General features: G+C 52.8%; 2 protein-coding genes across 15 annotated transcripts; one reads left to right on the top strand and one right to left on the bottom strand.

The window, feature by feature from the left end:
* Window positions 1–1,664: 1,664 nt before the first annotated feature.
* On the bottom strand, window positions 1,665–5,710 carry TCF19 (transcription factor 19). Its single transcript, XM_025418143.3, has 4 exons — window positions 5,338–5,710; window positions 4,317–4,931; window positions 2,709–3,264; window positions 1,665–2,425 (listed from the first exon to the last, which is right to left on the bottom strand). The coding sequence occupies exons 2-4, from the start codon at window positions 4,552–4,554 to the stop codon at window positions 2,185–2,187; spliced, it is 1,035 nt and encodes a 344-aa protein (XP_025273928.3). The 5' UTR covers window positions 4,555–4,931; window positions 5,338–5,710; the 3' UTR covers window positions 1,665–2,184.
* Window positions 5,711–5,774: 64 nt separating this feature from the next.
* Window positions 5,775–18,696, top strand: CCHCR1 (coiled-coil alpha-helical rod protein 1). Of its 14 annotated transcripts, none has more exons than XM_049092533.1 (18): window positions 5,775–5,864; window positions 6,884–6,950; window positions 7,029–7,242; window positions 8,705–9,008; window positions 11,313–11,476; window positions 11,580–11,715; window positions 11,878–11,988; window positions 12,168–12,317; window positions 12,897–13,007; window positions 13,113–13,219; window positions 15,226–15,338; window positions 15,500–15,545; window positions 15,687–15,823; window positions 15,937–16,125; window positions 16,237–16,338; window positions 17,756–17,907; window positions 18,014–18,182; window positions 18,434–18,696. In XM_049092533.1, exons 2-18 carry the CDS (start codon window positions 6,935–6,937, stop codon window positions 18,544–18,546), a joined length of 2,334 nt encoding a protein of 777 aa, XP_048948490.1. In that variant the 5' UTR covers window positions 5,775–5,864; window positions 6,884–6,934; the 3' UTR covers window positions 18,547–18,696. The 14 variants fall into 14 exon arrangements, 11 of the variants coding, with proteins under 11 accessions (XP_048948490.1, XP_048948491.1, XP_048948495.1 ...); XM_049092534.1 differs by having other exon boundaries at window positions 5,777–5,864; window positions 6,818–6,950; XM_049092538.1 differs by having other exon boundaries at window positions 5,797–5,864; window positions 7,113–7,242.
* Window positions 18,697–19,358: the final 662 nt, after the last annotated feature.

Raw genomic sequence — 19,358 nt, 5'->3', positions numbered from 1 at the left:
TAGTCACAGAGAGAGAGAGAGAGAGAGGCAGAGACACAGGCAGAGGGAGAAGCAGGCTCCATGCACCGGAAGCCTGACGTGGGATTCGATCCTGGGTCTCCAGGATCGCGCCCTGGGCCAAAGGCAGGCGCTAAACCGCTGCGCCACCCAGGGATCCCTGATCTTTATTTTTATTTTTATTTTTTTTTTAATTTTTATTTATTTACTTATGATAGTCACAGAGAGAGAGAGAGAGAGGCAGAGACACAGGCAGAGGGAGAAGCAGGCTCCATGCATCGGGAGCCTGATATGGGATTCGATCCCGGGTCTCCAGGATCACGCCCTGGGCCAAAGGCAGGCGCCAAACCGCTGCGCCACCCAGGGATCCCAGGAATGATCTTTAGATACCTTTTTTCTGCTATTGCCCCAACTAGAAACTCCATCTTTGTTTTGTTGTATGCTTTGTTTTTTGTTTTGTTTTAATTTTTTAAAATTTTATTTATTTATGATAGTCAGAGAGAGAGAGAGAGAGAGAGAGAGATGCAGAGACATAGGCAGAGGGAGAAGCAGGCTCCATGCACCAGGAGCCTGATGTGGGATTCGATCCCGGGTCTCCAGGATCGCGCCCTGGGCCAAAGGCAGGCACTAAACCGCTGCGCCACCCAGGGATCCCCTGTTATATGCTTTGTTAATACCAAAGTCCATTTGGTTTCCACTTGAGGTTTTGGCCTAGTCTGTCCATGAGCAACTCCCCAAACCCCCATGTTTTTGTCCTGGCTCTGCCATTACTTAATTGGGGCTCTTGCCTGGAGCTGTTTTCTTGATGTGGGAAAAAACCAACCAAACCTTGGGCTGATTTAAGTAGGGATAGAAGGAAATGGACAAAGATTGCTAATAGGTCAACATAAAGCTTTCCTAGTAAGAGCTACACCATTGACAATATGTTGGCTTGGCTAACTGTAGATGGGTTAGGCTCATTCATGCTGAATAAAGTCAGTATCTGCTCTACCTGGGTACCAGGTTTTCTCTCTTCTATAATAGTACTGGTGAAATTTGTAAAGGTTCCACCATCCTCAAGAACTTGACCAAATTTCATCTACTTTAAGACAGTGGATCTATTTTTCTTTTAAACATTTTATTTATTCATAGAGAGAGAGAGAGGGGCAAAGACACAGGCAGAGGGAGAAGCAGGCTCCATGCAGGGAGCCTGATGTGGGACTCGATCCCGGATCTCTAGGATCACGCCCTGGGCTGGAGGCAGTGCTAAACCCGCTGAGCCACAAGGGCTTCCCTGTTTTTCCTTTAAAATAGGAACCTTAGGTACCTCTTTTCCATTCTCCCACCTCCAGCCCATTCTATTTCAAGTGAGCAGGTTCACATTTCTCTGTGCTTTGCTCATCTCTTCCCCTAAGAGTCAGTTAGTTGGGATCCCTGGGTGGCGCAGCAGTTTGGCGCCTGCCTTTGGCCCAGGGCGCGATCCTGGAGACCCAGGATCGAATCCCACATCAGGCTCCCGGTGCATGGAGCCTGCTTCTCCCTCTGCCTATGTCTCTGCCTCTCTCTCTCTCTCTTTCTCTGTGACTATTGTAAAAAAAAAAAGTCAGTTAGTTTTCCAGACCATATCATTCTTTCAAGAACTGGAAAGCCAGGAGTGTCAGACCTAGAAAAAGAATAAATGTCTAGGATTCAATGAAGCTGCTTATTTATTTGGAAATAGAAGCAAAGCTCTGAAAAGCCAGTTCAAGATCATGGTCTGTCAGTGGTTTACCCACAATGTAAAAGCTTTGAGGTCATGTCTTGGGTTTTCCCAGTATGCCTTAGTGATGCCATCCAAGAACATTAAGCGCTTGTTTGTTCCAAGTCTGCCCAGGCATTGCCTCTGCAATTGACGGGTGCTCTGACCAGACACTCTAGTGCCTCTGACGACAAGGACCTACCTACAGCTTGTAATGGAATTTCCAGCTTGCAACTTCCGGAGGCAACAATATCTTTGGCAGGAAACCATCTCTTCTGTCACCTTGGCCATGAGGGCCTCTTCCAGCCTTGAATCAGTGTCCATAGCAATGGGCACGATCCCCTGTAGTCATTCCCTCCCAGGGAGGCAAGGGAAGATGGGAGCATTTCTTAGGATCCATCGGTGCTCCACTGTCTACCCCTGGCCTGGAGGTGCTGGCTCCCTGTCCTCTGGTACCCCGGTGGTGGGCCTTAAGTCTGGATGCCTACATGACACCCTGGGCACCGGAAGTCAGCCTCCCTGGCAGCCTGGATGCTGTAGCCAACACAGGCCACATGGAACCAGACATCACAACCGTCGCACTGAACCCAGGCAACTGTTTCTTCTTGGGGTAGGTAGCAACAAGTGGCTGCACAGGGCTCCTCGCCCCCAGCTGCAGGGGGAGCCCTGGGAGTGCTCACTGGGTGCTTCCAAGGGCATCCACGTCGATTGCTGAAGAAAGTGACACAGAAAATCAGGGTCACTAGAAACCTGTAGTAGCCTAGAACTTTCCCCTGGGTAATCCTAGAGGGAACTTAGATAGACTCACTGGACCAGTGGTGAACCTCAACAGTAGAGCTAACCCAGGTCTTGCCAATTCAACATCTGTTCCACCTCTGTCCACCTCCTATTCCCATCCCCATTCCTATCCCCAGAGCAGAGGGCCACCTTCCAGCCCAGGGCACTAAAAAAGAATAAAAAAGGAATTAAAATTGAGAAAGTTCTCTCCACTTACCCAGCAGGTGTCTGTGGGGTTGTCTCTACACGGAGTTTCTTTCTGGGCTCCATAAAGACTGGGGGAGCCTCAGGAATCTCTCCCTCATCATCCAGCTCTGCCAACACTCGGTGAGCTGATTTCCTCCGATTTCTTGGGGGTGGGTCAGAAGGGGTACTCCCCACCTCCCTAGGAGGAGTGGGAACAGGCAGTTTCTGTGGCCCACCCCCACTCCGGGAAAAGGTGAGGGGAAGGGGTCTGAGCTTGCTGAGACTACCGATGGAATTGAGGATCAACGTGGCTTTCGGGGAAGGGGAAAGGGTGCTGAGGGGGCGCTTTGGGGCCCCTTGTGGGGGCAGCATAGGCTGGAAGCCAGTCCCAGTTCCCTCTTCACCACTAGACCTCGGGATGGTAATGGCCGCAAAATCTTGAGGTTTGACTCGGACTTGTTGAAACATGAAGTAGAACTCTGAAGGGCTGGTTCCTGGGGGCCCTTCAGGGCCAAAAGTCACAAGGTCTCCATCACTCAACTCCAGCCTGTGACCCCTTGGGAGTCGGACATTATTGACCAGAGTCCCTGTTGATGGCAGGGCACCAGACAGATACAGAGAATGACAAAAACAGAAATGACCAGAGTCAGGAGAGGAGAAATCTGGCCTCCTTCGCTTTTCTGGGGAACATGAGGGAGGAGAACATGACACTTGTCATCAACTTCTCAACACCTGAAGTCCCTCGGCAGGTGACACCAGATATTAAGCTCCTAGTGAGTTGAGAACAAGTTTATTTTTTATGCCGTCCCACAAGGCATATGGAAGGAATGGACTCCTTCCCTCACTCTGCTGAGGTGCCATCCTCAGACATGTTTCTCACCCAGCTCTAACACAAAAACAGTTAATGGCATACCATGGACTGTCTGGGTTGAGATCTTGGCTCTATCTTACCAGCTATGTCACCTGAAAATTAAGCTATGCTTAATGTTTGTTGTCTGTAAAATGGGGACTGTATTAGTGTTCACCGACATTCGATGCGCTTAGAACAGTACCTGGTGCCCACAGTAAGCACTAAATGAATGTTGGCTCCTATAGTTAACCTATCTCCCCAACACTCCTGAAACCGACCTTACAAAGCCTTACATTATACCTATGAGGAACTCGAGACCCAGAGACGTGAAGGGACAGCAGCAAAGCCCAGGCCTTCTGAGGTTGACTACAAATGCCTGCCAGTCAAGGAGCAAGACCTATGCCCTGATCATTCAAACATAATGCAACATATAACCGCCTTCAGACAAAAACAAGGTGCCTCAACAAATTTGGAAACTGAGTCATCTGAGTTTGGCTCCCAAGGCCCCAGATCATCCCCACTATGATACTTCCCTGATGATGGCAGGCCCTGCATCTACCTCCCAGCCCCTGTTTAGATGCTTCCAGCTAGGCAGCGACCATTGGGGGCCAGTCCCACAGAGAGCTTCTGACACTGCACACCTTGAGTGGGAAGATGCAGGTCAAGACAACTGTCCATCCAATCTGATAGGGCGTTTGGGAGGCAGGCAGGGTCCCTGTGAAGCCCCTTGATCATTCCAGCCCAGAACTGCAATTGCCCAGGTGCAAGGCTGCCCTGCTTGCTGCTCACCTTGGCTGCTATGGTCCTCCAGGCTGACCCTCCAGTCATCACCCCGGCGCTCAGCGTGCAGCTCCGCATGGACTCCAGAGATGAGGCCAGGCTCCCTCTGGGGCTGCAGGGCCACATCACACAGGTCGGCCCTACAGCCCAAGCGATAAGTGCAGCCAGCCCCGTTAGGGGGGTGGAAGGTGTAGAGATCACCACCCCTGCCTCCTCCTATGCGCAGGAGCTGGAAGCAGGGCAGCATGGGTGGTGCCCTCTCTGCACCACCTCTTCCACTTCAGGAGTCTATCACCTGTCCCACACCAGAGCCATGCACGCTGCCCTAAGTTCACTTTCTGTCTGATGCAAATTTGAGCTGTGCTTTGTGCTTTTTTTCAACTTTGAGCACAGGCTTGAATTTGTACCAGGGATCAGTGGTAAAACTCAGAGGAGAACCCAGGCCTGAGTAGTGCAACTTCAGAGTGCAGGGCGCCTAGGCACGGGATACAAACAAAACTGTCAAGCAGCTTTGCAACCGAAGAATTCGGGGAAGGTCCCAGTGCAGCGCAGAGAGGAACACGTCCTGTGGCACCTTGGTGGAGCCGGATCCTCAGGCTGCCCCAGGTATTCAGGAGACTCAATCTGTGCAAGGCAACAACACATTAGGCGCCTCCCAGGGAAATGCAGTCTGTAGATGGGTGTATGGGATTCCTGCTCTGTACCACACTACCTTGTCACCTCTGTAATTTGTAGAAAAGAAGCTTCCTATCAGACTTGCTTATCCAAATCGAGTAACCGTCCTGCTCGCCCGCGCCGCCTCGCCCTTCAGGCCAATCCCTCTCACAACCAGTTCCCTTTAACCCCAGCGGGAGGCGAATCCACTGTCCCCCAACAGACAGTGAAGACGGTCCCTCGGTTCTCCAGCAAAGCGAAGCTAAGCCCCGGCTTCCCGGCTTCTCCGGGCGCGGCGCAAAGGGGAAGGGGCTCCCGCGGTCAGGCAGGGCCGCCCCAGGCCTTCCCTCCCGTGCCCGGCCTGGTGCCCACCTACCGCGAGCAGCCTCCACGTGCCGTCCCCCGCAGGCAGTGCCCGAGCTCGCGCGCGGCCGCCGGGTGACAGCGGGGAGGCCGGGGGGGGGGGGGGGGCGTGGCCTCCGCGCGCGGGCAGCGCCTGGCCCGCCTTCCGAGTTCCCGGGCCCGAGCTCGGAGCGACGAGCCCCCACCGGCCCTCCTGGTTGGCCGCTTCCGTTGCCCCCCGCCGCTCCATTGGCCGGCGCTCTGGAGAGCTCCGATTTCCCGCCTTCCGCCTCTCCTGATTAGTTCTCCTGTTTTCCCGGGTTCCCGGAGTTGGGAGGGGCCGCGGGCGCGCGGAGGCGTCCCCCACGGCCTGGGGCCTGGGGCCTGGGGCCTGGGGCCTGGGGCCTGGCTTTAGACCCCACTGCGCCTGCGTGCCCTTCCCCTCCCCCCCTCCCCCGGCGGCCCGCCGAGCCGCCCGCTCTGCGCAGGCGCGGTGGCCGCGCCCGGGGCGAGGGCCAGGGGTGGTGGCTGGAGGGCGGAGGGCGGAGGGCCTCGCGCTCGGTAAGGGGCGTTCGGGAAGAGTCGGTTGGGGGGCGGGAAGGGGCCGACAGGGGGTTCGGGGTGGGCTCAGGGGTCCATAGGGGAAGAGGGGCACAGGGACCAGGGGAAGGAGCAGATGAAGTGGTCCCAACGGCCTTAGAGCCCCGGGTCCAGCAGGGGAAGGCTCGGGTATCGGGGGAGACGCGGGAGTGGAAAGAGCTGGGAGCCTGCAGGCGTGCAGTTGGGAGGGGATGCGGCCGTGAGGGACCTAGAGTAACGCTTTCAGGAAGGAGCAGATGAGGCTGTAGGGAGGGTGATAGGAATCCCAGGCAGGGAGACTAGGTGCGTTCTGGTGGGAGGGTAGGGAGACCTTGAAAAGACCTCTCGTGTTCTGGACCCGGAGAGAGGACGGTAGGCGGCAGGAATGGCAGCTGAGGGCATAGAAGAGGGAAACTGAGGACAGCGGCCGGAAGGCTCTGGATGAGATGTCAGGAAATTGTTTTTTCGGCCAAGGGGTCTAGGCTGCCTGTTCCCAGGGGACCTGGGCAGGTGTCCTGCCCTACATGTGGCCACATTCATCTGGGCCCAGGCCTTGGGCCAGTGCTTTAATAGGGAAGGACCCAGGAGTCATGGCTTGGTGGTGTCTGGATGGGCTTCCAGAAGGCCTTGCTGAGCCATGGAGAAAACTCTGGAGATTGGGCTCACAGCCCCTGCACTGCGTACCTCCTTTCTCACCTCCGGCAAGGAAAGGCAGAGGCCGTAGAAACTTAAAGAAGAGGGTAAAGGCTTCCCAGAATTCTAAAAGTAGGAGTAAAGTCTAAGAGCTTCCTCTCGGCCTGCCTTAATTACCTCCATCTCATGGTTATTGCCATAGTTCTTCTATCAGGAACCAGGTTGGGTCAAGCAAGTGATCTTCGGGTATTTCCTACTTCTCTTGCGAAGTTACTAAAGGATTATGACTTTTGTTATTGTAGGGGCTTTCTCTTTGGAAGGTGGCCTGAAAATTGAACTGGGGTGTCCTTGTTTCTCCTATTGTCCAGGGAAACATAGATGGCTGGACACAGAATCTAGAGACTTCAGATAATGTGGAGATGTTTCAACCTTCAGGTCAGTGGGCCCAGGCAAGGGGACTGGTGATTGCCTTTCCTTAGAAAACTGACCATCTGTGTCCTTGTGATTCCTCAGGTTCCACTGGGTTGATTCCCCCATCCCACTTCCAAGCTCATCCCCTTCCAACTGTACCAAGAATGGCTCCCACCTGGGTTTCAGACATTCCCCTGGTCCAAACCTCAGCCCATCAAGATGTCTCAGAGAGGCGGCCAGACAACCAGAGACCTCAAGTGATCACGTGGGAACAGGATGTTTCTGGCAATGGGCAGGAGCTGGGGCGGAGAGGCAGGTAGGGATTCATTGTTGCTCTTTTCTTGGGCTTGCTTGCCAGTGACCCTTTTTCACTGAAATAGATTCCTTACCCTGTTTCAGCCCTTAGTTCCCTAACTTGTGCATTTTTGCATAAGCAACTCCTGGAGCTTAAGGATAAAGGATAAGGCATAAAGGATAAGGCAATGTGCTCGATGCTACAAATGGGGATAATGAAAATGAATGAGATCCTGATAGCAATGATTTAAAAGCCCTAAGGGAAGAGGTAGATTGACCAGCAGCTGATAGCAATGAGCAACATATAGGGTGAGAGAAAGAAGTACAAACCAGGAGTATAGGCTGTACTGTGGTAGCGTGGATTCTGATGGAGGACTTGCCTTTAGAGCTGACCGTGCTATTTGCCAATGTTTTTCTATAAAAATTGTGATTCTTACTCTTGATGTTTCGTCATGTGTCTCTTCTCAAATGTACTGGAATGTCATTCTGCCATTTTGCTCTAGAGTGGGGCTGCAGATGGGTCTGCCTTGGACCCCGTCCAAGAGAAAGGAGCATGATGATGAAAAGGGGAGAGCCCCAGAGTGGGTGTCAGGAGACAGAGACTCTGATGCTAGTTTGGCTACCAACTAGGGTCCTTTGGCCAGTTAATATCTCTAGGCTGTAGGGACGCCTGGGTGGCTCAGTGGTTAAGTGTCTGCCTTTGGCTCAGGGCATGATCCTGGAGTCCCAGGATCGAGTCCCACATCAGGCTCCCTGCATGGAGCCTGCTTCTTCTGCCTGTGTCTCTACATCTGTCTCTCCGTGTCTCTCATGAATAAATAAAATCTTAAAAAAAAAAAAATATCTCTAGGCTGTAGATCCCCACCATTTTAAAAGAAAAATCCTGTGGTTCTGGGCCTCAGTGGAGGAGGTGTGTCAAGATCCATGTTATCGTAAGCTCGTTTAAACTTTACAAGACACCAGTGGTCTATGTAACTTATTAATGTGCTGTCGACTCCTGGATACAGGATAGATACAGGATATCTAACACTCAATAAAGGCTTTTAATTAGTGCCTGGTCTCACTGTATTGATACTAGAAGCCATGATGACCTGTCTTTCTCTGAAACTTCCTCCAACTTTTCCTTACCCTTAAATCAGAATTCAGAAGTCTCTGGGTGTCTTCCAATCTCTATTTCAGAATGTGGGGCCTAATGATGTGCGTGTTTGATGCATCTGCCTGTATGTAGTTCAAAAGAGATCATGTTCCGTGAACTCAAGTAGCCTTTAGGTCCTGTGAGTGCCACTAGTGAGCCTAATATGCTTAGGACTGCCATGATAAATGACAGTGATGATGCAAATGCAGAGATTCCCCTGGCCCACCTTCATCCTCCCTCCCCCCATCTCCTCATACAGTAGCAGAAGGATCCTCCTCCTCTCTCTGTTTGTGACCTCCACCACCCTCCCAGCACCAGACAGGTCTCACCTGTGCTAACCTCTTTGAAGGTCTGTGGAGATAGAGGGGTCACAGGCCCTGAGCCAGCAGGCTGAGCTGATCTCTCGGCAGCTGCAAGAGCTGCGGCGGCTTGAGGAGGAGGTCCGAGTCCTGCGGGAGACCTCATTGCAGCAGAAGATGAAGCTGGAGGCCCAGGCCATGGAGCTGGAGGCTCTGGCACGGGCGGAGAAGGCTGGTCGGGCTGAGGCTGAGGGCCTGCGTGCTGCCTTGGCTGGGGCTGAGGTTGTCCGAAAGAACCTGGAAGAAGGGAGCCAGCGGGAACTGGAAGAGATTAAGAGGCTGCACCAGGAGCAGGTGAATATGGGGGTGAGAAGGGTTCAGTTCCTGCTGGAGGAACTGGCCAGAAGCTTCCTAGCAAAGAGCAAGTTTCACAGAAAAGTCCCCATGACCAGTGGAGTAATAAGATGTCTGGGGAAGGTGAAAGACGAATTTGGGTGTTTTGGTCTTTGTTCAGTAGGAAGTACTTTGTGTTCCTGCTTCACTCAGGATACCCACTTCATGTGGGAGCATTGTAAGGGTGGTGAGGAGGGTGGGAGAGGTCTCCTGAGGTGGACTGGGGAAAGGAGAGGACTCATTCAGCAAGCATTTCTCAGTGCTACCTTTTGCCATCTGAGATCTGTGTGGGGACTCTGGGGTGGGCAAATCAGCCTGAGTCCTTGTGGGTGGAGCTGACACCCAACTGGGGGACTTGCACATTCAACACCTTATGTAATCCTAATTAATTAATTGCAATTGGGAGAAATGCCAGGAAGGAGAAGGACAGGAAGCCCTAATGTGGACAAGGGCATTAGGGGAGACCATCCTAACCAGTTGACATGTTAAGAAGTGAAACCATAAAGATACTGGAAGAAAACATGGGTGAATTCCTTTTTTTTTTTTTTTTAAAGATTTTCTTTTTTTAAGTAATCTCTACACCCAAAATGACCCTGAGATCAGGAGTTGCATGCTCTATCTACTGACTGAGCCAGTCTGGTACCCCTGGTGAATTCCTTTATAACAGATTGGTGAAGGCTTTTCTACCTATGAGTTAAAATCCAGTCATTAAAGGAAAGATGGATACATTGGCTTTATAATTTTAAAATTAAGGATGTGTGGCGCAGCTGAAGGGACAGGTCACTTGACACACCCTCTCACTTGACTCTCTCCCTGTTCATCCCCCCCCAACTCCTGCCTCCTTACACAACGGATGGTACTTACCCACCAAAGATCTCTTGAAGAGTTACCCTATGTACCGGGAAAATAGTCCTGAACAAACACAATGACACAGTAAAAATGACAAAGTAAAATTAAAGAACAGATGATAAAAAATATTTACAGTTCATATCGTGAAAAAGGCTAATATCCCTAACATATACTCTGTGCCTAGAAGTTGATAAGGGAAAGGTAGCAATCTAGCCAGAAAATGGACACAGCAGGTAGTTTAAAAAAAAAAATGGCCTTTAGGTTTATGAAAGATGCATCTTGATAAGTTGTCATTTGAGCTGAATAGGAGTTGGCTGGTGAGCTGGCGACACTTGGCAGCCTGTGGGGCATAAGGAGGCCAGAGGGTCAAGGGGTATGAGTGTAGAAGAGGGGGGGTGCCCTGGATGGTGTACACACGGGGAGTCCTTGGGGCCTGTTCAGAACTTTGTACTTTACCTTGAGAGCAGTGAGCTCTGTTTTTGTTATTTTAAGATTTTATTTATTCATGAGAGACACAGAGAGGCAGACACAGGCAGAGGGAGAAGCAGGCTCCATGCAAGGGAGCCTGATGTGGGACTCGATCCCGGGACTGAGCCAAAGGCAGCTGCTCAACCGCGGAGCCACCCAGGTGCCCTGATGAAAAATTTTTAAATAGACACTGTCTGTGTCTCTGCCTCTCTCTGTGTGTCTTGTGAATAAATAAATAATCTTAGGGGATCCCTGGGTGGCGCAGCGGTTTAGCGCCTGCCTTTGGCCCAGGGTGTGATCCTGGAGCCCCGGGATCAAGTCCCACGTCGGGCTCCCAGTGCATGGAGCCTGCTTCTCCCTCTGCCTGTGTCTCTGCCTCTCTCTCTCTCTCTATCTCTCTCTGTGTGTGACTATCATAAATAAATAAAAGTTTAAAAAATAAATAAATAAAGATTTAAATAAATAAATAATCTTAAAAAAATTTTTTTCATCTATTTGATAGAGAATGAATGGGGGGAGGGGAATACAGAGTGGGACAAGGAGACTCCCCACTGAGCACGGGGCCTGTCTCTAGCCCCAATATCATGACCCGAGTCAAAGTCTGACGCTTAACCAACTGAGCCACGCATGCGGCCCCTGCCCCAGAAGGCTTCTGAAGACTGGTCAGGAGTTTGTTGGTATTGTGCAGGCCAGAGAGGAGGGTGGCTTGCTAAGGTTGGAGACAGAAGTGAAGATACATTTAGTGGAGAGAGACCTGGCAGGGACCGCTGACAGAATGGCAGGTGGACGGAGGACAGTGGGGCACCAGGGACTGTCTCCATTTTGCCACGTTGTTTTCTAAGGTTATGGAAGGTGGGATTGCAAGGACAGGGTCTGAGCGGGAGTGGATTCAGAAAGTCCAGATGTGGGAGTGAGCTGGCCCCTCTGTGCCCTCTCTTCTCTCCACAGCTCTTGTCCTTGACACAGGCACACCAGGAGGCTCTTTCCAGTTTGACCAGCAAAGCTGAGGGCTTGGAGAAATCTCTGAATAGTCTGGAAACTAGGAGGGCAGGGGAAGCCAAGGAGCTGGCTGTGGCCCAGAGAGAGGCCGAGTTGCTACAGAAGCAGCTGAGGTAAAGTGGGGGTGGGCAGCAAATGGGATCCGGCAGGCGGGTGGATGTGGCAGGTCTCCAGGGTGCCTCACTGATGGCTGCCCGGTTCCCATCCCAACCCCAGCAAGACCGAAGAAGACTTAGAGGCACAAGTGACCTTGGTTGAGAATTTAAGGAGATATGTGGGGGAGCAAGTCCCTCCTGAGGTCCACAGCCAGACCTGGGAATCGGAGCGACAGGAGCTTCTAGAAACAGTGCAAGTGAGAGAGTGCGCCTCTGTGTGGGCTGGAGGTGGGGTGAGAAGGCTCAGGGATCAGATCCTGGGAGACGGGTGGCCCCTGAAAGCAGTTGCTGACAAGGGGTGGCATCAGGCTTGAGGGCCTGCAGAGCAGCCGCTCCCTCCTTTGCACTTCCTCCTGCAGCACTTGCGGGAGGACCGGGATGGCCTGCACACCACGGCGGAGCTGCTGCAGGTGCGTGTGCAGAGCCTCATGCACATTCTTGCCATGCAGGAGGAGGAGCTGACCAGGAAGGTAGGCCCCTTGCCTCCAGCAACTCCCCGAGGGTGGGAAGAGTTGCCGTGCTGCCAGAACCTTCTGGGACCTTCTCTTCAGTGAAGCCCTCTTCTTGCTGTGGCTCTTGTGGCTTGGGTGGGACAAAGAAAACAAAAAAACAAAGCCTGGGCGCACTTCTGGCCCTTCCTCCAACGCAGGTCCAGCCTGCAGACTCCCTGGAGCCCGAGTTCAGCAGGAAGTGCCAGGCCCTGCTGAAGCGCTGGCGGGAGAAGGTGTTTGCCCTCATGGTGCAGCTGAAGGCCCAAGAGCTGGAGCACAGAGGATGTGTGGCGCAGCTGAAGGGACAGGTCACTTGACACACCCTCTCACTTGACTCTCTCTCCCTGTTCGTCCCCCCACCAACTCCTGGCTCCTTACACAAGGGATGGTACTTACCCACCAAAGATCTCTTGAAGAGTTACCCTATGTACCGGGAACATAGTCCTGAACAAACACTAGTGCTGGCACGGAGCTTACGTTGGGCAGCAGGGACAGCAGGCCAGCAGACAGATGATGTCAAGTGATTATGGTGTGCGCTAAAGAAAAGTGTAAAAGCGTGACAGAAAGAGACCCCAGGGTGGGCGTGCTTTAGGCAGGATGGTCAGGAATGGCTTTTCTAAGGAGATGACAAAGTCCAAACATGGGTGGCATGGGCTGAGGTGGTGCATCCTTGTTGGTATGTCACAGTGTGGTTCCTCAAGGTGTGGGCACGTGGAACATGCTTCTGGAAGGAAACCTGGACTCAGACTCCATCTCAGGAACCCAAGCTTGTCTCCCTGCATGATGTTCTTTCAGAGACTTTGACACCAGCCCCTCCATTCCCAGTGCCCCCCTCCAGCTTTCTGCCCTAGCTGTGCCCCGTCTTGCCTCCTCCCCACCCTGCCCAGGTGGCAGAGCTCCAGGAGGGAGCTGTGGCCCAGAGCCAGGAGCAGGCCATCCTGCAGCGCTCCCTACAGGACAAAGCCGCAGAGGTGGAGGTGGAGCGGATGAGCACCAAGGTAGTGGCTGAGCCAGGCCGAGGCTGGGTGGGGTCGGGCGTGCCTCACCACTGCCCCCCACGAGCCCTGGGGAGGGGACCCCTGTCTTCACTGCCTCCTTCCCAGGCCCTGCAGCTAGAGCTCAGCCGTGCTCAGGAGGCCCAGCGCCGGAGGCAGCAGCACACAGCCACAGCCGAGGAGCAGCTGAGGCTTGTGGCCAATTTTGTCAGCAGGTATATGGGATGGAGGGTAGGCGGAGTAGCATTTTTGCTTCCCTGGTTTCCTGGATAGCCGGAAGTTTAGGAGCTTAGGCAAGAGGGGCTGGAAAGCTGGCAATTGGGGGATGCAGGGCTAGAGGTACCCAGCCCTTTACTGTAAAAGTCCCTGTGTTTGTTTTTCCCTGGGGCGACCTGCTCCACACTCAGGAGGGTCGCTTGTTACAACTCCCATGCATGTTTGGTTGGAGGTGAGACCGTGCTTCCTCCTATAGTGCCGCTCACTGGGAGGTTCTCCACCTTCAGAGCTGTTGGAAGATGCAGAGTGTGGATACACCAAGTTTAATGTATTTATTTTAAAGCTGTACACCTCCTGGCTTACTAGATAGTCTGTGACATGTATGCCAATTTCCTCCTTAATCATTTGCAAGCCAGTGCCTCTCATACCAACTTCCTAGGTGTGTCCTTCTCAACTCCTGTTTTACAACCTGTAGGAGGGCCTCTAAGGCGGAACGCATGCTTCTTTGTGCTGGTGACAGCCCCTTGTCAGCTTTGGACTTGGGAATACTGAGGTGGGCCCCCATAGGCCTCCTGGCACGGTGCCCGCTTGTCATCCGCACTCTGAATGTTGACTGTTACCACGAGGCTGTTCTGGGTGGATAACAGAAGAATTACTGGTGTAGAAAATTGTGAGGCTGGCTAGGTCCTTGTCCACCATCACTTTCTGTTGGGTTTGTACCTTGAGGATTAATTTCACTTTAAAATAATCATGAAAAATTTCCACTTCTCATGGACTTAGACTTATAATGAACCACCCAGCTTCACCTCATCGTGCATGCCTCCTGTTCCCAGGAGAATGGGAAGGTTGCACTGTGCACAGGGCTTTACTTTGGCACCAGGACATCACTGAAATGGTCCTTGCCAATGACTGATTGCCAGAAAGTTCGTGAGGCTTAAAACAACCCACACTCAGATTGTTAATCATGTTTGTTTGTCTATCTCTAGATGGTCTGGAAACTTCATCAGGAAATTGCTTTAATAAGAGCCACAGGAGGTGTTGGAGGTTTTTGAATAATGGGTTTCTGCTGTGCTGCAAGGGATACAACCTTTATCATCAGCCTTTATCATCTACGTGTTTTTCAGTCAATACAGACTTGGACTCTCCTGGAGAGTTCTGCCCTTGCCTTGGCCCTGCTCAGTTTTCGTGAGCCTTTGCTGTACCGCTTGGGGCACGGCCAGCCCATAATGCTCATGGGTCTGGCCTTCACTAGTGTCAGGGAATTGTGAGGGTAGCTTTGATCTGTAATGCATATTAGTGACCAAAACATAGGTTATGAGAAATAAACTCTGCAGGTTGCTTGGAAAGATAAAAGATACATAGGCGATGCCTTCTTGGAAACTGTGTGCCTTGTTCTTTAGGGAAAATGTACCTAAGTTCATATACCCACACATGGCGTACAGTGCCAGGAGGTTTCCAAAACCAGGAGACATGTCCAGGGACTGCAGGCAAAAAAAGTCCAAATGAGCTAGAGATGATCCATCCTTATGGTGTCAGCCCCCATAGAGTTGTTTGTACTGATGTGTACTGAACTCTGTGTGTTATGGGCTCTGGGTCAGGATGAGGTGTGTGACCCTATGAAGCTCATTCTTGTTTTTACCACAGGGCTCTTATTAAAGATACTGATTGATAGGACCCAGAGGAGAAGCTTGCTGTAGGTTTTGGGACCAAGCAAAGCCATGTGGTCCTTAGGAGCAATGGGATCATTTTTATCTAACAGACACTAAAGGGTGTGAGCGCTCAGGCTTTCCTCATTGGCCGAGGCCGAGGGGCTCAGATGCGACTGGTGGGACAGAGTTGGTGCCCCAGCCCTCGGCCTCAGCTTCTCTTTTCCCTGCTATGGTTTTCCCTGCCTGTTCCCTGCATATTCAGCAGTATAGGATAGAAGGAGTTGTTCCTACGAGTCACATCAGGTCCTTCAGGGGATGAGTGGGGTGGAAGGGTCAGTGATGTGTGCCTTCTCCAGCTTTCAGACCTGGCTCCAGAGCACCATGGCTGAAGTGGAAGGGGCTGCAGCCCGGCTGCCCTGCCTCAGCAGCCGAGTCAGCTATGCCGTCCGCAGGGTCCACACGATTCGGGGTGGGTAGGGCAACTGCCAGACACGCTGTACTCCTGCCCCTGCCTTCCCCAGCTCTTGCCTCCCACATTTGACCTCATGCCTTCTTGTCACCAGACCATGCATCCCTTCCCCTTTCCCTCCTCAAGCTCCTCTCCGTTGCTCTCTGCCTTTTCTCCCCCAGGCCTGATGGCTCGAAAACTGGCCCTTGCTCAGCTGCGCCAGGAGAGGTGAAGCCTGGGGCACTGCGGTGGATGGGAGGGGGTTAAGGTGGTGTCTGCTGGGACCCCAGACAGTGAGGACTGAAGGGGATGGGGGCTTAGGGATCAGGCTAGGTGACTGCCCCTGACTCTTTCCCTTCCCTGCTGCAGCTGCCCCCCAGCCCCGCCAGCCACACACATGAGCCTTGAGTTGGAGCAGCTGCGGGAAGAACGGAACCGCCTGGATGCAGAGCTGCAGCTGAGTGCCCACATCATCCAGCAGGAGGTGGGCCGGGCCCGGGAGCAAGGTACGCTTGGTCCTGGCGTTACAGAGCTGGAGCAGGGGCCAGAGTTGGGTGTGTTGGGGAGGGAGGAGTGGAGTCTGGCCACGGAGAGACCTTTGAGTGCCATCTCTTCCCAGGGGAGGCGGAGCGGCAGCAGCTGAGTGAGGTCGCCCAGCAGCTAGAGCAGGAGCTGCAACGCACCCAGGAGTCCCTGGCTAGTGTGGGGCTGCAGCTGGAGGCTGCTCGCCAGGGCCAGCAGGAGAGCACAGAGGAGGCTGCCAATCTCCGGCAGGAACTGACCCAGCAGCAGGAGCTCTATGGGCAAGGTGTGCAGGATGCGGAGTCTGTTTACCACGGAGGGCTGTGAGGAACGGAGAAGCAAAGCTTCCTCTGACACATCCCATCTGCACCCCCGCCCACCCCCCCCCCCCCCCCAGCTCTGCAAGAGAAGGTGGCTGAAGTGGAAACCAGGCTGCGGGAACAGCTCTTAGAAACAGAGAGGAGACTGAATGAGGCTCGGAGGGAGCATGGCAAGGCAGGTGAGATTTGCTTGGGTGGCTGTGGTCGTCCGGGGAGAAGGCAGTGTTGGACATAAGGGTTTTTTGTTTTGTTTTTTTAAGATTTATTTATTTGTTCATGAGAGACAGGCAGAGAGAGAAGCAGGCTCCCCACTGGGAGCCTGATGTGGGACTCAATTCCGGATCCTGGGATCACGCCCTGAGCCAAAGGCAGGTGCCCAACTGCTGAGTCACCCAGGTGTCCAAGGATCTTAAAGCTGTTTTTGAAGTATGCAAATAATGAAGTTACCAAGAAATGGCACAAATACATTCTGAGGCGGTGAACACACTCCTTCAGCCAGCACACATAGGAGCACCAGCAGGTGGCCAGCCCTAGTGCCCCCTGAGCCCTGCCCAGCCACCCCCCTCCACAAGGCCACGGCCATCCCAACCTCACACCAACCATTACCCCCAACTTTTTTCTTTTTCTTTTTCTTTTTCTTTTTCTTTTTTCTTTTTTCTTTTTTCTTTTTTCTTTTTCTTTTTCTTTTTCTTTCTTTTTTTTTTTTTGCCTTAAAGCAATAGAAAATTGTTCTCTTACAGTACTGGAAGCTAGAAGTCTGAAGTCAAGATGCTGGCCAGGGTTGGTGCCTACTAGAGGTTCTGAGAGTCTATTTTATGATTCTCTCCTGCATTCTCATGGTTGCTGGCAATCAGTGGCATCCCTGGTTTGTTGGCACATCATTCTTTTGTGTGTCCATCTTTACATGATGTTCTGTGCTGCACGTGTCCGTCTCCCAACTTTTTTTTTAAAAGATTTTGTTTTTGAGTAATCTTTACAACCAGCATGGGGTTCAAACTTACCTAAGATCAAGAATCATGTACTCTACCGACTGACCCAGCCAGAGGCTTCCCCTCAATGTCATAGTAGGGAAAAGTTCAAATACCTAGCCAAATTACAAGACTCATGCAGTGCCCACTTGTGTACTTCCTCTAACTAGATGCAACAGCTATTCATCTATTTTTTGTTAAAGATTTTTTTTAAAGATTTTATTTATTTATGAGGGACATAGAGAAGCAGAGACACAGGCAGAGGGAGAAGCAGGCTTCCTGCAGGGAGCCGGATATGGGACTTGATCCTGGGACCCCAGGATCATGCCCTGAGCCAAAGGCAGGCACTCAACAGCTGAGCCACCCAGGCGTCCCTAACCTCAGTGTCATTGGCACACATTAAGAAGACATTGATTGCACCAAATTGAATATTCAGTACACATTCAGATTCTCCCTAAATGAGTCCAGGAAGGTTCAGGGATGGGGTTGTGGAGCATCAGCCACTGTGCCCAGCATGCAGAAGACATAGCCCCCCAGTGTTCTGCCCACAATTCCAGCTGTTCTCATGGTGCCTCACTACCTCTGGGTTGCCCCACACCTGTGCCCTCTGTACCCTGGCTTCCACTAGTGGTCTCCCTGCGCCAGATGCAGCGCAAAGCCACCTGGGAGAAGGAGCGGAACCAGGAGCTCAGGCGCCTGCAAGATGAGGCCCGGAAGGAGGAGGGGCTGCGGCTGACCCAGCGCCTGCAGGAGCTAGAGAGGGACAAGAACGTTATGCTGGTAGGGGGTCAGAGACTGGGCCCTGGAGCTGCCTGGGGAGTAGAGGCCTCATTGGGGAGGGGTGGCTCTGCCCGGGCTAGGTGGCATTTGACCCTCTCCTTCCCAGGCCACCTTGCAGCAGGAGGGTCTCCTCTCCCGTTACAAGCAGCAGCGACTATTGGCAGTTCTTCCTTCCCTCCTGGATAAGGGAAAGTCTGTGGAGTCCAGCCCCAGGGACCCAGGGTCTTCAGCAGCTGTGCCTCTGGCAGCACCCACCACCAGGGAGTCCATAAAAGGTAATGGTCTAGGTAGGAAGGGATGGATGGATGTACAGGACTTAAGGAATCTCTCCTCCAGGTGCTCTTAATGGTGTGAGCATTTTTCTCCATGACCTTTGGAGGCCCACAGCCCCTCATCCATGCCCACCTTGGGCCAGAGAACACCCTCCCTCATAACCCTCCCATCTGATGGCAGTCCTGTTCTCTGCAACCGGAGCTGCAACAGCCTTGTCTGTCTGGCTGCTATCCCTGGGGGTCTTCTTTCCTAGGATCCCTCTCTGTCCTGCTCAGTGATCTGCAGGGCCTGAGTGAGGCCATTTCCAAAGAGGAAGCTATTTCTCAAGGAGGCAACCCGAACTGTCCTGCTCCAGTGTGTGGCTGAACAGCTGGGGACTCTGCCTCTGGGGGCTCAGGGTGAACAGCTGGGGACTCTGCCTCTGGGGGCTCAGGGTGGGGGGCCGGCCAGCTGCCCTCGTGGATACCAGCCACCAGGATGTCTGAATGCTGTGGCTCAATAAAGGTGATTACAGTGTGCCATGTTTTCTCTGGGACTGAGAGGGAATTCCCCTGCAGCCATCTCCATCCACCCGGAAAATGCGAGAGGTGGTCCCCAGCTGTTTTCTCTAGGTAGTGCCTTTCTCAAAACCCCTTCCCCAGGCTGCTTGAGAAGTTTCTGGCAAGCCCCAGGTTTTCTTTTTCTCAACTTTTGTTTTAAAACTCTACTTCTGGAAGAAGACCACTGCCCAGAGTGAGGAATATAAAACATCGCTCATTTGCTCAGAGTCAGGCAGTGTCCTCGCTCAGGGGCCATAGTGGTGGGCTTGCTGAGTGGGTCCCTGCTGCCGAGGCACTGCTGTCCTGGTGGTAGAGACAGATGATGGACAGGTACCTAAGTGAACGGACGGGCGTCCTTGGGAAGAGAAAAGACATACAAGGTGATAGAACCTGACCAGGGAGAGGCCGCCCGATGCTGCCTCCCTGAGGAGGGGCTGTGTGGAGGACCTGCCTGAGGTGGGGAAGCAAGCAGCGGCGTTGGCTGGAGTCCTGCAGATGGCAGGCTAGCATGGAGGGGGACCTGGTGGGGTGCGGGTTTTATTCCAGGTCAGTAAAAAGCCCTTGGAGTACTTGTAGCAGGGATGCAACCACATGATTAGGCTGACTTCTTTTTTTTTAAAGATTTTATTTATGAGAGAG

This window comes from Canis lupus, chromosome 12 (assembly GCF_003254725.2).
Source record: "Canis lupus dingo isolate Sandy chromosome 12, ASM325472v2, whole genome shotgun sequence".
Taxonomy (NCBI): Eukaryota; Metazoa; Chordata; class Mammalia; order Carnivora; family Canidae; genus Canis; species Canis lupus.
The sequence above is the reverse complement of the archived record's forward strand: the minus strand, read 5'-3'. Positions and strand labels throughout refer to the sequence as shown.